This window comes from Plectropomus leopardus, chromosome 15 (assembly GCF_008729295.1).
Source record: "Plectropomus leopardus isolate mb chromosome 15, YSFRI_Pleo_2.0, whole genome shotgun sequence".
Lineage (NCBI taxonomy): Eukaryota > Metazoa > Chordata > Actinopteri > Perciformes > Serranidae > Plectropomus > Plectropomus leopardus.
The window spans coordinates 1,306,727-1,324,813 of NC_056477.1; the positions used below are offsets into that span (position 1 = coordinate 1,306,727).

The following is an 18,087-nucleotide window of genomic DNA, read 5'->3' on the forward strand; positions in this document are numbered from 1 at the left end:
GCTGGAAAAACAAATAAACTGCGGGTGGTGGGAGAGAGGAGCACAGAAACATCTTGTATTAAATATTAAGTTTTAAGAAACACATTCGGCTTTCTGTTTGTGAAGTTTAATCGGCGGTGCTGTTTTGAAGTCATAGTTTGAATAAGGTGCCACGTTTTGCTTCAGGTTGAGTCAAAAGCGAAGACAAAAGACCTGCGAGTGTTGGTGCGGGCTCACAAAGCGTCGAATGTTTGAATAAGAAAAGGACTGTCAATCATCTGCTGTGAAGCCGACTGCATGACATTTGTTCCAAGCAAATCCATTTTAGGCTATCAAAGAAACAATGAAAGAAAGTCAGAAATGACGGTAAGCTGGTAGAGAGAACTTGCAATGTGAAACTTATTAAACGGTAATATTAGTTACAGTTTAAATTATGCCATTTTTGATTTCTAGGGGCCAGAAAAAAGGTTTAGTCTCCATCAGCTCCTGAGAAAAATATGTCTCTTTAGCGGGAGGATGCTCCACTTTCCTCAGCAGACACTTGTTTACTCCGGGTCTCTGTCGTTTGATGCAGGCAGTTAGCGAACACTCGATTTGTCTGATTTTGTTTACTGGAGACGGCACTTCGCCGCAGACCAAGACAGTGATCTAAAAGAGGCTAAAACGTGCTCGGAGCTGCACTGTCTTGTTGATTAACACCCAATTATCTGAACTGTGCGCTCTCATTTTGACTTTGAAACTAAAGAATGATAAAAGAAGGAGGAAAAAAGCATCAAATAATCTACATTTTGGACGTCTCGCTCAGCCCACTATCTTGAAATGTATTACTTTTGCTGAAACAAAGCTGTCAACTGTAACTAATTTGATTTTGGATGTCTTATAACCGGCTTGATAAGTCTGAAGTGTGAAGACTTTTTTTTCCCAGCCGCTCACGCTCGGCGAGCAGCTCCTGTAAATGACTTTGTTACTGACAGATCTCTTTTCCTCCGTCTCCCTCAGGGTTATGTTCTTTCTCCATACTCGTACTTTCTTAACATTAATGACTAAGCGCAGCCACTATGTAGATGGATGCTTTTTTAAAATCAAGTTTGGAGGTCAAAAAAGGTCATTTTTAATCTTTTTCAAAAGAGGGAAAATAGACCCGGCTTATCGATCAGTGTGTGCCCCTGTGGTGTGGCAGATTCATCGCCGTGCCGCTTTAAAAAACCAAGGACAAGGTCACGACCTTTTCTGAAACCTACTGTGATATAAGGAGGATGAAAGGAACTGCAAATATCTGTTATCGATCGCAAACTGTGTGTCAATCAGAGAATCTGTAAACAGGCTTTGCAGCATTTCATGTGATGTCGGAAGGTCGTAGTTTCCGAGTTGGGAAGTCGTTCTTCCGTCTTTGTTGTTTTCTTGTGCTTTGAGGTCGTAAAGTGAAACAACATTGAAGCTACAAAGACGACGGTTCGCGTTTTAATGCTAAGAGCATTTAATGGCTGTTTCCAGTTTATATCATGTTTTATATTTAAACTACACGAGCAGCAGTTAGCATTAATACCATCTTACACTTTACACATGATCAAAAATTGATGTTTAATACGTGAATTATTAAAAAAGTCTCTTATCATTGACCAAACATTGACTTTTGTCCGCCATGTTTATGCATTTATGACGTCAAGTTGGCGACTCGTGTTTTAAAATAATGTTGTTATCAATGTCAGTATACTCACCGTACGTATACGTAATGGTAAAAAGTTTGCTTGTTTGCTACAGATGCAAAAACTAAAATGTAAAACTACTAAAAGTAAATGAGAGCTACGAGGAACAAAATATATAATTTTTTCCCGTCAGTTGTTGACATTGTTTCCAAGCTTTCTGACATTTCTGCTTCCCTAAAACGTCGCGCAAATATCATGAATATCATCAAAATTTCCCACTAATTACAACTTTGGAGGGCTGTTCATGTGCTCGTACAGCGTAAATAAGGCAAATACAATATTTCATTTTTATGTCTTTGCACCAGTGATGGCCGAGGCTGGAGGCCTTATGTTTTTGGGTTGTCCATCTGTCCATATGACGTCCATCCGTTCGTCTATTCAGGCCATTCTTGTAAACACGGTATCTCAAGAATGCCTTGAGACATTTTTTTCAAATTTAGCTCAAGAATGAACTGATTACACTGTGGTGGTTGAAGGTCAAATGTCAAGGTCATGGTGACCATGTTTTTGGCCATAAATCGAGAATTTCTATGCTCAAATAAAAACGAATGTCTAATAGGATATAATGATGAAGTCAGAGGTCTACTTTGAAGTCATAATGTTCTGCAAAAACACTTTTTCGTCCATTAATCAACGTCATATCTCAGGAACAGAAGGGGAGACATTTGGTCAAATACTGAATTGCTGACTCTTATTTTGAAACTGTGCTGACTGTAGAGATGAAGCGTCCGTGTTTTTACAGACACGGATGTAAACTGTAAACACAACTTGACTGGTGCGTGGAGGGATACATTCCTGCGGCGTTATTTGGGGTTTTAAATTGCAGCTTGGCTCAACAGCCTGTCGCATTCAAAAGTAGATGATTGAGCTCGGTGAAAAGTAGCCAGGACGGCGTCGGCAGGAGAGACCGACTCAACCTTTGAGAAGCATATGGCGAGGAAAGCTGATGCTGACTCGGTCTTGGATGGAGGTGTGAGCCCTCTGGGTTATATCACAGTGCCAAAATGTACCAGTGAAAGAATAGAGGATTATTTTACCAACACTGCAGAGTAATTGCTTAATTTGCACACAGAACAGTGTTGTTTTTTGTCAGAGCAAGAGCGTCATATTTTCCACTGATAATCAACATTTTATAGGACTGTATGGAGCTGTTGATGCTGGAACTGTTGGGGTTTATATTAAATTCTGCTGTTAACTTTCTGTGTGTTTTATTGTTTTGTTTAATTGGTTTTATTATTGTATATTTTTCATCATAAATCCAGTCTAGAAAGAAACAAACCAAAAAAAAAAATCCCTTCTGGGACAATAAAGGTTTAAATTAAAAGGGGAATGAAGGGAAATGAGTGTGTTTATGCATGCACACACTCACAGTATATACTGTTGCATATATGAGTGTGTGTGTGTGTGTGTGTGTGTGTGTGTGTGTGTGTGTGTGTGTGTGTGTGTGTGCGTGTTTAGTGGCCAACATCATCTATAGAATCAGAATAAATGCTTTCCTCTAATTGAAAAGGAAATAAAGTGATTGACTGTTCCCCCGCCGGCTTTTTACGAAATGCACCACTCAACTCTGATAGAAGGAACTATTATATATATTATATTATATTATATTATATTATATTATATTATATTATATTATATTATATTTATTTATATTACATTATACTATATTATATATATTATATTATACTATATTATATTAGTGGACTGTTGTCAGTCCACTAGAGAGAAACAAGATTTTTAAAATTTGTTATGAAGGCATTCAGACTTCTGTCATGTAGTCGAGCAACGAACACAGAAACAATAGCAATATATCGATATTATATTAGTGTTAGGGCTGCAGGACTGGCAAAAAAATTGTTGATTGTTTTTTTACATATAATCTGATAGAGATGAGTTGTGATTTTGGTGCAGATGATAATTTTTACATCTCAATTTTACTGAAAAAAATCCAAAAATGATAATGATTTACTTGTTATATTATATTTGATATGATTTGTTATTTATAGCGGTATGTTGTGACACATTTTAGCCTCTTAAAAAAAATTACAGCACCTGCGATTTGAATATTGCACTTTGCCATATTGCAATAGTGCTGCCACAATTGGTATCGTGATACGATAGATATCGTCTTAGATTTTGGATACCATAATATCACTAGTTTAGTCTTTATTGGTTTTAAAGGCTTCATCACAGTAAAGTAATTTCTGTGGACTTAACAGATTGTTTGAGCTGTTCTATAATTCAGAGCCTCCACTTTATTGTTTATTTTTATCCAAATAAAAATTTAAATAAATATCCTTACATATATATGTGGTATTTGGCCAAAAATAATATTGTTTTAATTTTTCTTCTTATAGCTAAGCCCTCCACTCTGAAGCAGATCTTAATAAAAAAAATTAGAGCAAATTTTGAGTTTGAAAGCAGAGAACAAGTTTCATTTAATTTTTCTCTGTGTGGGTTAAATTGACGAGTTCTTTACAAGGTCCTTTGGTTGTCTCTTGTTCATTTATTGGAGATTAGACGGAGGACAAGACCAGAATGACCCGTCCTCCTCTGGAAACTGAAAAGATCACTCATAGAAATTAAAAGATGTCGTTTGTTAAAAGGAAGCGAGCAGCATAAGTAGCAGAGAATATTGTGCCACTTATATATAGGAAAATGTTCATTTTTCATCAGAATATGGACAGAAAATCCCAATAAAGATAAGTTATCCATTTTAAAGATCTTATTCATATCCAGTTTGAATGCTCTTTTTGTAAGCTGCTTTGAACAAAAGTATCTATTTAATAAATGAAATCTAAAGTGTAACAAAAGAGCGGACACAGAAGTGGGCTCTCTAATGCTTCCCTTTTTAAAGAAAGACAAAAGGGGGGAATTAAGAAACTAGAAACACAATTCAGTATTTGGAGAGAATAAATTAAGTAGTTGAAAGATTCGAAATACTAAATTTAAGGGATCAAGAGTGCACAGATTTTTAATTTAGAGGAATAGTTTGCAGTTTGACGGCAAAAAAATACTAATAAGAGGGAATGACTCTCCCAAAACCTTATTTGTACAGAATAAAATTAGTATTTCAAACCTCTCCTTTAAGACCAAATATTTTAACTAAAACCTGGCAGCCGTCTGCCGGTCTTGTATTTGCATCCAGAGTTACCTTAATGACCAAAAAGGCATTCATTATTCAAGTATGTGAATCCAACAAGAGATCCAACATGCATTATTTTCCCCTCTAATAATAGCTGGAAATATGTAAAGCTTCTTGCGATAGTCCAACATTTTAATTACTGTTGCTAATAAGGGTTTTATAGAAAACATGGTGAATAATTAAAATGTGAAGATGTGAATAGGAAACTCAGGGAGAGGAGGGCAGTGCAGTGTGTTGGTTATTATGTGTTAGTCATTGTTTTTTTGTGATAATGGTGTTCTGTTTATCAGTATTGGTAAATTACCGTAACCCTTTAAAGCATGGGCAGATTGGATTGATTGCTTAAAAAAAAAACATGGAAGGAAGGAAAGGAGCAATTTAAGAGGAAATGACTCAGAAACCAGAAATAAAGTAATGAAAAGTGCAAGAAAAGTTCATGAAATTTAGAAAAAAACAAAACAAAACAGGAAAGTAGAACAAAAATGCCGTTCTCCAGAAATATTTAAAAGCTTTTTATAAAACATGGGAAGACGGGAGTGAACAATGAGAGAAGAACTAATACAGACACGAGGTAGAAATTAGTAAAAATAAAAATAAAAATAATTTTTAAAAAAAAGTAAAATAAAATGAAAATAAAAAAGGAAATAACCTGAAAAATTGCTTAAAATAAATAAATGAAAATAAAATAAAAAAGTGAAATAAAATAAAAATAAAAAACGAAATAAACTGAAAAAATGCTTGAAATAATATTTCTATAGCATAATTTTAAATATGTAATTCTGATAATTAGCTAGAAATATAGTTTTCTTATTTCTGTAGACGCTTTCCCCTAGCTTTTTAAAAACAATCTCTAAATATGCTAATTTCCTGCATTTCTCTGGACATTTCTTGCCAAGTTGCTCACTTTTTCCCCCCAATATTTTCAAAAGAAATCAAACCAATCTGCTCATGGTTTAAAGGTTTAACTACTTGTGAAAGGCGTCTGAAAGCAGCACGAGAAAAGTGATGTGGCTGCAGGCTTTGAAGGGTTAAGCTGATGGTGGAGGAGCTGCATGTGAAAGTTTGGCTGATATTCAAGTGTTTGCGTCTGGGGAGCGCGCTCCTGCTCGCTCAGCTGTTGGAGCTGCCGCGTTTCAGTTAGCCAAAACAACTTTCCGGTTTGTACGCGCAGGGGACCTCCCGGATCACTTCACATTTCATAAAATGTTGTCAGAGTCAAAGCCTGCTGGTGGAGCCAGAGTTGTGGTGCCGAGGGACCGCAACAAAGCGAGGCCGAGGCTCAGGCTGCTGCCCGGCAGCGCTGCACGTCGAGCCGGGACTGTGAGGGCTGAGCCGCCCTGAGCCGACCACATGTGTCTGTGCTGCAGGTTGTCCCTGGACCTGTTTTTGTTGAATTCAGGAGTCTGTGTGTGTGTGTGTGTGTGTGTGTGAGTGAGAGTGAGCAGGGGGCTGGAAATGTTTTCAAAGCCGCATCTGAAACAACCAATTCAGATGGAAGCAGGAGAGATTTTATGAGCATCAAATATTCACTGTAAGCTGACACAACCAGTGAGCAATAACGCGATTTTCGTCGAGATGTCAGGGTGAAAACTGGGTCAGATTTGGTTGAAAACTGTTTTTGATGTTTAAGTTACATAAATCCACATCATTTTAATAACGTTTGATTGTGTGCAGGTTCTCTGTTGGGAGCCGTTCACATTTGAACTGGTGTTGTTACTCTCTTTTCTCTGTAATTACAATAATATCATTAAAGCTGAGGAGTAGCACAGGATCTGTCTGCGGACTTAAAAAGGAAAAGAGCAAGAAGAGAATCAGGTTCAAGAGATTTTAAACTCTCCCCATACTCAACATTCAGTCTCAATATTTCATAAATAAATGTCCAACAATGTCTAAAATGTGTGAGACAAATATGGCAAAAGGATGTTGGATGTGAGATTAGGGAGGACGTGTGGCAGGATGTGATCCCAAAAGTAAGGTTTTGACTTATTGACAAAAGAAAAAAGAAGTCTAACGTCTCTGTCTTTGTTTGACTGAAAAGAGATTCAGACAAAAACAACAAAAGCTTTCTCATAATTCAGGTGATTTTTTTCATTGGATAAAATATTCACTAACTTCACTCTTACACAGCGTAGTTTCCCTAAATATTTAATTCACTCTAAAAAAAATAGTTTGTTTTTAAATTAATGTTTGTTGATGAATTTAGGTGACATATTTTTCTAAAATTATGATTTTAAAGCAACATTTCCAAATTGTTTTGTGGCACTTGCACCACTGATGTGCAGCGTTGAGTGTGACGTTTTCGTGGTTCTCTGTAAAAGCAGGCGAATGCAATCGCCTCGTTTCAGACAGCCTCGTTTCAAACAGGCACTGCACTAATTAAAGTATTTAAGCATGACCGTATGACAAAAATGACACCATTCTTACAAATATTGTTGGCAGCTAGAAGATTGTTTTTGATCCAGCATAATTTTTACCGCACTGGTATCAAAGGTGTGAAAATAGAGTAATGTTTTACATAGACATAAGGTAAAAAAAAAGGAGTTTTCTCTGTGAGGACGCCTCGCTCGTTACTTTTTAAAGGACGGCATCTTTTTCAGACCCACACTGAGTCTCAGACACGAGGGTATCTGTGAGTGTGGATGTGGGCTGCAGCCTAAAGACGTGAGAGATCAAACATATGGCAGAACGTCTGGCTTAATATCCGTAATGCAGACATTTTATGCATATTTGACAAAGTTGTGTTGTGTACAGAGGGCGAGGATGAGTAACATTTGGATCGGGGCTGTGCTGCAAACATATTTAAACCGCTGCTCCTCACCACCTCTGACAATAGCACATCCAAACAACTGCTTATGAAATGCAAATGTTGAAATTTTGAGTGTAAAAGTTAAACTCTTTGCCAACAGTCCTGAACATCCCAATATGGAGGATAAACAGATGTGCCTCTGCTGGGTAAACCTGTTTTTTCTCTCCTTGTTGAGTCGAACTTTGCAGATTTTCAGGCTGTTTTGCTCTAAATTGAAGGAGGTTTATTGGATTGTCCTGTGATTTCAGTGCAGCGTTTCGACCCTTGTGTGCCTGGTTAATTAGAGCAAGTTAACCTGATTATCTTGATGGGACATAATGTCATTTTGCACTTTGACTGACCTCTGTCAGGAACCAGGTAATTGCTGCAACATCAGCAGATCTGTGGCACAATCTGCGGCAGCCGTTAATGGACAGCAATATCCCACCAACCAATAATTGGACAATTTGCAGGTCACGAAACGGCTAGCTCCAAATTGGGACATCTTTTGTCCAGCAGATCATCAAATATTTACTGGGAGGTTTACATCATGTGAATCCATGCAAAGTGAAGTTTAGTATTTGTCTGCAGCAAACAGCTTCAAACGCAGATCGTTTTAGGGTTTCATTTTCACCGGACTTTAGGACTGTGAAATCAATCAGATTTTGATTTTGGCTCCCAACGATTACAAAAACAATGTTATTGAGAAAAAAACAATTATTTTTCCACATGACCCTTATGTTGTTTTGTGCCCTGAATGCCACACGCATACGCATTTTCGCCCCTCCTTCCCTCAGCCTGAGCTCAACACGAGGAAAGATGACGGAAGAAGAGCAACTGCGTTTAGTGAGCAAATTATGCAGAACAGAAGACTCCGTCGAGTGGGAACACTTTGGATACGAGGCGTCTGACATGGAGCAAAAAAAATCAAATGCACCACGTCAAACCTTTTTCATCATGTTAAGTTTAAACACGAAGTGGCCGATGACCAAATAATAAAAAAAACAAAAGGAGAAAAGGCGCAACGCAGTCATCAGTTAAGGACACATTATACAAAGCGACTCAATAGGAATTAAAATAAGCGATTAAAAGAAGCTCAATGCGAACAATATTAAGGGAAATTAAAGTTCAACTATTTATCGTATAAGTTTTATAAGTTTTTTATGTTCAATAAATGCAACATGTTAACAAAGTCAGTGAGTAACCATGGCAACAAAAGTGATTTCAATATTGACCAAAATAGACGTGATTAGGATTTTTGCTATAATATAGCAGCACCGCCGGACCTGAAATCTGAAAAACTTTGCTCCTATTGGTTGACACCTCAGAACGCCACAAAGTGGTTGTCAAAGTCGGCGAGTTATGGACGTAAGTTTAGAGAGTGCAGACGCCGCGACTGCTTTTCACGGATTCTTTAATTGTTTGTCTTTCTCTGTTCTCTACGTCTCGATATCTCTCGTGCAGATATTAGTTACTTTGTAAAAGGAAGAGTAACGGCCTCTCTGCAGCCGTCTTCTGCTGCACTTATCCAGAATTCAGCTTCCTCAAGTTTGCAATTAACTTTGTGAACATTCTCATTCGCTGCTGTCACTTTTTCTTTCAGTCGCTGGAATCCATCTTTTGATTGCATCACAGAGTAATTTTGAGCTCTGCATTTTTTGAGCTTCCAGCTCTGCAAACAGCTTTAAACTCACTCATGGCTGCATCTGGATTCTTGCATTTCTCATACAGATCCCGCTTCTTTCACTCTTTCATGCATATAATGTTTCCGACTAATACGAGGTTCAAGTGCATCAGTTTAATTGTTTGTTGACGTGGAGAGCGTGATCAGTCCTCCGAACCTGCCACTTCACCCAGAAGTCCATTACCTTTAGTTAACACATCCTCACTAAAAAATGCAACACATGGTATATATACACCTAATTGTGTGTGCATAAGAGTGTGTGTGTGTGTGTGTGTGTGGGTGTGGGTGTGTGTGTGTGTGCTTCGTAACCAATGATCCCAAGCGCCCGTTATGATAGCCTGCACTGGGGTCGGTTATTACCAACGTACGCCACTGAAAGGCAACAAAACGGCATCATTATCTTCCAGGTAGAAAACTCTGATGTATCGTAAATTAAAATCAAACGGCACTTAGCAAACGCTGCCTCATTTGGTTCATTTTTAGCAACTTGATAAAACAGCCAACCAAAAAGATTAATATCAGTGCAAGTGTACGCTTTATTCGAATATTTTCACCACTTTATCTGGCAGTCAGACAGTGTTATTTCACACCTGCCAGGCTCCACTGACAAAAAGAGACACTTTTAGCAGAACAGCACAGAGTTGTTGGTCTAACCTGGCCTCGACTGGTGAAAATGTTAGGTAAAGTGGATCATTTTCAGATATAGAGCACACTACTACACTGATATGAATATTTTAGGTGAAAATAAGCACAGCAGAAACGTCACAAAGTGTGGACCATCGTTTTTTAAGAGAATATCTTTAAGAGTTACAATTATCGCTAAAAAATGCAACAGAAGTAATCGAGTTTGCCGATTTCACGTCTCCGCGGTTCAGACGATTCGCCACAAAGTGATTGTTGTCGTTAGTGTGACGTCACAGTGATCTTTAAAATACGCTACAAATACATATACAACAGATATTACACAAATGCAGTCCAATTAAAGCAAAGACAGTGTTGATTTGGTACATTACAAATTATGTAAGAGGTTAGATAAACATGCAAAAATGGCAAATTATCCTTAAATCTAACGTTAATGTGGAGGAAAAAAAGTTTCCAATAGTAAATAAGCACGAACTGAATGTTTACATGATTTCAGATGAGCAGGTTTGTTAGGGAACTTTTCTTTTCCCTGATATTAGCACCAAACTGCCGTTATTTTCAGAAAACCTCAGAGGAAATAAGGAAACTAAAAATAAAATAAAGCAATGCTTCACTCCTTCACCTCATCCACAGACATGAATGTTGATATTGGACGATTCTGCAAAATACGGATTATGTTTAATAACAGTGTTTTGAACACACTTGCCTTTTAGAAGACCTGCACATGGTAACTACAGTAACTGCAGTATAGTTAAGTTTGGGGGAAAACTGTGTTTTTGGCAAAAAAAAAATGGTGGTTTGAGATACTTAAACACTTGGCTAAGTTTAGGAAAAAGATCATGATTATGGGTAATAACAGGCGAACATTTACTGGAAAAAAGTCTTGATTAGAAAACATTAATTAGTAATCCAAAAAATAGAAAAAGCAGATAATTAGGCCTCAGTTAATCAGACGTCTCAGCAGATACAATTTAAATCTTATTTATTGCATCGAGTAGTTACAAAGAGCCCTTTTTTCAGCGCTGTGTTTTTAATTTGGTGAGTTTTCTTGTGAGATTTCTGGCTGAGATCTTCATGTAACATCCTTTCTCCTTGGCCGGTCAGCTGTGCTGCAGCCAGTGAATTCACAATTTCTCGCAGCCAATTTGATTTCCTGCCTGCCAAATTATTTTTTGGATCACAAAAGTCGGATCGAACACAGGTGGGCTACCTTCCAGAGCGGCTAGTAGACCCGACAGACTTCAAAGCCAAAGTCAGGATGAGCACAAGCACACACACATACGTGCATGTGCAGAGCCTGCCACCCACCCACCCACACACACACACACACACACACACACACACACACACACACACACACTCAGATACACACTCAGATACACACTCAGATACACACTCAGAAACTCTTTCAGTGTCTTGATGGCGAATATTTCATGGCTCATTTGTCTGAGTGTCTGAACAACAGAAAGCGAGAGAGACAGAGATAAAAACTAATGATAGAAACAGGAAGAGAGAGGATGAATAATAGAAAGAAAAGATGAGAGGGAGCGCGAATAATAAAAAAGAAGAAGATGAGACTGTGGAGGGAAAATGGGTGTTGAAGTAATGATGCAGGAATAACATCCTCCTTATTGTCTCTGCATCTCTTTATGTGTCTCCTGTCTTGTTCTCCCTCTGTCTCTTCTCGTTGCCTCTCCATATCTCCGTCTTTCTGTTTGTCTCATCTTTCAAGTCATTTCATCATCAGCCACGTAGCAGAGACAAGGCCAAGTCAAAAATCACTTCAAGACTTTTTTTTACTTGAGCCAAGATCGAAAAAGGAACTGTTGGAGGTTCAAATCTAAAGAAAGACTTTGAACGGGTCCACAGAAGATCACATTGCTGAGAGACGCAAAACATCCACAGAGAGATGCAAAACTACCTCAAACAAACACAAAATGACTTCAAAGAGATGCAAAACGACTTCAAAAAGATGCAAGATAGCCAAAAAGAGACACAAAATAACCACGAAGAGATGCAAAATGGTCACGGAGAGATGCAAAATGGTCACGAAGAAATGCAAAATAGCCAAAAAAACAAAATGATGTGAGAGAGATGCAAAATGACTTCAGAAATATGCAGAACAACTACTAAGAGATGCAGAACAACTGCAAAGTCATAAAAAATGACTTCAAAGAGATGCAAAACAGCCACAAAGATGCAAAAGAGCTACAATGTATGCAGAAAAACTACAAAGAGATACCACACAGCCACAGAGATGCAAAACGACCATGAAAAGATGGGAAATAGCCCAAAAAAGAAGTAAAACAACCACTTCTAGATAGAAAGTGTCCACAAAGAAACGCAAAACTACCAAGAAATGACAAACAGTCACAAATAAATGCAAAACAGCTTCAAAGTAACATAAAATGACTGCAACGAGATGCAAAACAGCCACAAAGAGATGCAAAACAGCTGCAAACGTAACCAGTACACTGAAAAAAAGATGTAAAACAAAAGAGATGCAAAGCAACACTGAGAGAAACAAAGTGGACACAAAGATGCACAAAAAACCATTGAGATGCCAAACAGCCACAAAGAGACACTTGAAAACCTCAAAGAAATGCAAAATTACTTCAAAGATATGCTAAACAAATACAGATACCAGACAGCCACAAAGAGATGAGAAACTGCCAACTTAGAGATGCAAAACAACTTCAAAGATGCACAAAACAAGTACAAAGATGCACAAAACAACTGCAAACTTAATCAATACAATTGCAAAAAGATGTAAAACGACTTAAAATAGTTGCAAAATGACCACTTAGATGTACAAAGTGGCCGCAAAGATGCACAAAGCAACCACGGCGATGCCAAAAAGCCACAAAGAGATACAAAGAGATACAAAGAGATGAAAAACAACTGCATATGACCGCAAATAGATGCAAAATGACTTCAAAGATATGCATAATATGGCCACAAAGTTGCACAAAACAACCACAGAGATGCCAAAAAGCCACAAAGAGACACTTGAAAACTTCAAAGAGATGCAAAACCACAACAAAGAGATGCAACTAGCCGCTTAGTTACACACAATGACCGCACAATGAATCGAAATGGCCACAAAGAGACATGAAACAGCCTCAGTGAGATGCAAAACGACTGCACCGAGATGCAAAAAGAGAGTCTGATCCTCAACTGCAGGGCCTCCTTTTACTCTGTGAATTAACATGCAGCTCATATCCAGGTAGATCCCAGACAGGAATTACCACCACATCTCTGTTACACCTACCATTAATAATGAATCTCAAATATATCACTGTGAAATTCACATAGGTGTCCCCCCGCCAGGCACCTTTCTCTCACGGCTCATTTAAAATGACTGGATTTTGTGTGTTTGAGACGTCGACTCGCCGTCTCTCCGGGGAGGTCCTTAGGCTGCACGTTACATTTCTTTAACTTTTGAAACTAGCCTTAATTAACACCCCGCAGGCATCAAGCTGCTCCTCTTCATCAGCACGCTCTCACTGAAACTGAATATGTGTGCGTTTTTTAAAAAATTCTGTTAGTTTGAGTCATTCAATCGCAAAAAAAAGCAAACACAGGAAGAATAAGAGGAGCTGCAGCTCGGTTCAGTGGAAGAGGAAATGAGTCTGAAGAAGGCGCTGCTTTGATAGGAATGTGACATCCCCGAATCATGACTCCTTTCTTCTCCGTCTCTCCCTTTGACCCTCCTCTTTCCTCCTCCTCCTCCTCCTCTGCTCTCTCATTATCATGTGCTGCTTTAATTAGCCCGTCTGATACGGCAACTGGACTTCAGAGAGACGGCGAGAAAGGAAGATAGAGAGATAGATTCAGGGACGGAGGAGGGAGAGAAAAACACAGAGATAAAGGAGGAAGTAAAGAGGGCTTTTTGAAGTTGACAATGTACTTTGTGGGTTAATTACACGCGCTTTCACTCCCACGTCTCCTTCAGATTTTTATTTCGTGAAAGAAAAACATGATGGAAGGTTGATGACTTTTATTATCTTGCATTGAAATAATAATATATAATATGCATAATTCAACTTTTAAAAGGGTTCAACATTGTGCTTATTATGCTTTATTTTGACTTTTGATATATTGACAATTCATGTCAGTATCAAAGTTAAAAGTGTGTTGCTTCAAAGGTTTAACTTTAACTTTGAACTTTGAAATGTGGTTTGATTTTTTTCTTTAATTGTTGAAAAAAAGGCAATGACCAACTCTGCAAGAAATGTCCCTCAAATTGCAAGAAACTTTACCTAAAATTTGTTTTTTAAAAAAAAGGGGAGCCTTATTAGAAAATTATCCAAAAATAGGAAAAATTCAAAAATCCAGAAAACTAAATTTATAATCCTAATAATTTGATATTTAAAATTAAAGTAGTTAGTATACTTATAGAAAGAAAAATATAATAAAATGTGTAAAGTAAATACTTTTCAGTACTTTTTATCTGTAATTTTTTTGTTGTTCTTTGTTTTCTACTTTTTGTTGTTTTTTGTTTATTTGCTCATTTTCAGGCAATTTTCCTTGTAATTTTTTTAATTAAATTTTTTAAAAAAACTTTTGGTCCATATCTTTTGAGTCGCTTGTTGCATTGCCTTTTATGTTTTTGAAAATATTCAAAACAAAGGGCTAAAAGCCAAAAATTCTCTGAATTTTCATCTTTTTTATGTCATATATTAAATATTTCAAGTTAGTCAATGTTTTATTGACAAAAAAAAAATAGTAATAAAATTAGGGCTGGGCGATATTATACCAAATTAAATGTTCTAGTTTTATACGTCAACATAAACGCTACCGTCCATGTTTAAATATTCAGTAAACAAAAATGATTTAATTTGGGGCGCCTGGTGGCTCGGTGGGTAGAGCGGGCACCCCATGTTTCGAGGCTGTGTCTGGCTGCAGCGGCCGTGGGTTTGATTCCAGCCTGGGCCTTTTGCTGCATGTCATCCCCTCTCTCTCTCCCCCTTTCACACTCGTGCTGTCTATCAATTAAAGGCAAAAATGCCCTAAAAATGTCTTTAAAAAAAAAAATCTAATTTCTTTAATTTGCAAACAACAACAGTAACTCAGCGTGAAATTCAGATAAAACTGTACGGCGAAATAAAATCAACAACAAATTACACGTCTAAACAGCTGCCAAATACATATAAATACCCTTCGATCTTTAATAACTATTTATAATATGGTGTGTCCGCAGACCTGCCGGCACACGCCTGCATTTTCACCAGTATTATCGTGAACGCCACCTCTAGTCGAAAACTCTCAATGAAAATAATGGTGATAAAAATAGTTCCTAAAATAGTGAGTATCTGCTGCTGGTGACTTTGGTCTGCAAATATTTGTATCAGCCTTCTGACACCATATGGGTTAAACTCCATTGTGTACGTGTTGTTGTTGTCTCAGCGTGCTCCCACGCGGGCCAGAAACCGGCCAGATTGCCAAGTTGTGTTTAATGCCAGCTACTTTTTTTACTTCTCAGTGTGAACTCTGATTATATGGAAGACGTGCTCCTTCGTCCATCCTGTCCGTGCCGTTTGCTTTGTTATTCTTTCATGATCTCGTGCCCTTTTCCTCGGCCTGCTGTGGTCGTCGTCGCAGCTTAAAGGACCAGTTCATTTCCTGGTTTCCCAAATATAAACACTGCCAAATGTTGGCTTGTGACTCTCGTGACACCTCGCCACATTCGTCTGTGATCTGCAGGCTGTTTAACAAGAGTCCTTAAAATCTTTTTAAAAGCCTGGAGGAGTAAAAGCATCAAAGGGTTCACGATAAACAGCAAAAAAGTTGACTGAAATTGATTGAAAAGTCAGAAAATTTGATTTAACCCCTAAAAACAGGGATCAGTTTTCTTGTGGTGTTGAGACGTCTCGTACAAGTTATTAAACCCCTGAAGCCTGAGCAAACTGGTTTAATTTCTTTTAAAAACATGAGGAAAAAGGCAATGAGCATTTGGGCAAGCAATGTCCTGCATATTACAAAGAAATTAATACAAACGTGACAAGAAAATGACCTGAAATGTTGTTTTTTTTTTAAGAGGAAATTTTAAAAAAATCAAGGGAAAAGATGTAGCAGGATTTAGGGACAAATTTTAATTTCTTTTTTTAAATTATGTTTAAAATCTACATTGTACCTTGAAAAGTGTTCATAAAATGTATGATTATTGTAATCATATATGTAAAATTATGTTACAGGAAAATGTTGCATATATTTTTCCTTTTTTTAAAGATTTTTTGGGGTCATTTTCTTCTTTTTTTGTGGTTATTTTCAGGTCATTTTCCTGCCACTTTTTATTTAATTTTTAATTTTTACTAATTTACTGCTAATTTTTGGGTCATGCCTTGTTAATTGGTTCATTGCTTTCAATGTTTATGAAGAAGTCACACCAGTTAACTCAGTTTTTAAAGGGTTAAGAAGAAAAAGTATGGTTTCTATAATATTATCCAATCCAACAAGCTCTGTGCATCTTCATGCGTTAACCCTTTGAAACCAAAGCAAATTGGCTTGATTTTTTGATTTTTTTTTCAAAAACATGGAAATGAAAAGTTACACAAAAATGACCTGAAATTAGCCAAACAAAGAGAAAAGTTTTTAAAAAAACAGGAAATGGCCTGAAAAAAATGCTAAAATAAAATAAAGAATATAAATGTAAATGATAATAATTATGAATATCGTTTTCTCAGTATTTTGTCTTATTTGTTTTATTTTTCTAATGATTCTTTCATTTTTTAATCAAAATTTTTAGGTCATTTTCTTGTCACCATTTGCTTTTTTGTTTTTTCAATTTTCAGGACATCTCGTGCCAAGTTTTTTTTTTTTGAATGAAATCAAACCAATTAGCTCAACATTTCAAAGGTTTAAATTCTCGTGAAAGGCATCTGAACAAGAAAACTGATGTCGATGAAGATTTCGGTCAAACGGGAGAAAAAAAGACAAGTTGGCGCTGAATACCCGATGTGGAGCTATGTTTTTTTAATAGCGGCGCGTGTTATTAAAACTGTTAACAGGATGATGGCGCTTGAGCTAGCTAGGCTGATTAAAGTTGCAATCAATTATTCGTGCTGGAAGCGAGCGGAGAGCATTAAAACACGTGCAGCTGTCGCTGAGGACATCTACGCGAAACATCCCCGTACAGCGCCGGGCTGCAGAACCACGTCCCCCTAGATTAAACAATGACTGTGATGCGCTCTTGCACACAGATCTTCTCTAATGCGTGGTAAACCTTTCATGAATCTGGCCCTTTAAGAGGTTCCGCCACCAAATGTGTGACGGCGAGATGAAAATGAGACGGGCATATTGACATTAATATTGCATCACTTTCAAGAGTGTTTGCCGTGCTGTTTCGTGAACACGACCCACATTCTAGCCAAACAGTCTAATCCTATGAATAAACATTGTTCAAATTAGGCACACACACACACGCGCGCACACACACACACACACACTGTACGTTGACTTGTGTGTTTACATGAAAGCCTTCATCAGTGAGGCTTCAACGCAGGAGTCATCTCTCACAATCATGGCAGTTATTTTATGTCAGAGCGAGACTTTATTGCTCGCGCCGGATGAAAGAAGGAGGCAATTGTGTTGTGATTTTAATGGAGAGAAGCTGAGCATCACCTTTCCATCCCTGAATAAATGAGAGGCGAGGCTGCTCCAAAATGAGCCGGTGGGCCCCGCTGTACGCCCTCCACCTCCACTTCACAGTCCATATTACGGGCTTTTATCCTGAACGCTGCGCAACCTGGAAATCATTCGGAGCCACATTGATTGAAGATGTAGATTAAAATTCATTTGAGTGGCGGCTTTGATAAAATACTGTCAGTACCGTTGTCTTCAGAAAATGCTTCGAGTGTGGTGGGTGAGGACCTTGGCACGCTGTGGGAAAACCGGTGCCGAGTGGATGCACCGTTGGCATGCATGTTGCAAAATGTGTGTGTGTGTATGTGTGTGTGTGTGTGTATGTGTGTGTGTGTGTGATGTAGCGGGGAGGTATCTGCAGCCAGAGGGCCAGATGGAGACAAATGGATGATCTTTCAAGACAACAGCCCTCCAATTAACACACAGACACACTCACAAATCACACTCACACACCCCTCATACACACACACTCGTGCAAACAGACACACAATCACTCACACGG

General features: G+C 37.9%; 1 protein-coding gene across 1 annotated transcript in view; it reads right to left on the reverse strand.

Moving 5' to 3' along the window:
* LOC121954818 (zinc finger protein 804A-like) overlaps positions 1–17,866 on the reverse strand; it is a 38,597-nt gene extending 20,731 nt beyond the window's left edge. The window contains exons 1-2 of the mRNA XM_042502526.1: positions 17,773–17,866; positions 17,630–17,688 (exon numbers count right to left, since the gene is read on the reverse strand). Of these exons, the coding sequence (XP_042358460.1) occupies positions 17,630–17,688; positions 17,773–17,866 (153 nt within the window). The remainder of the gene's footprint in view (positions 1–17,629; positions 17,689–17,772) is intronic.
* Between the last annotated feature and the right edge of the window lie 221 nt (positions 17,867–18,087).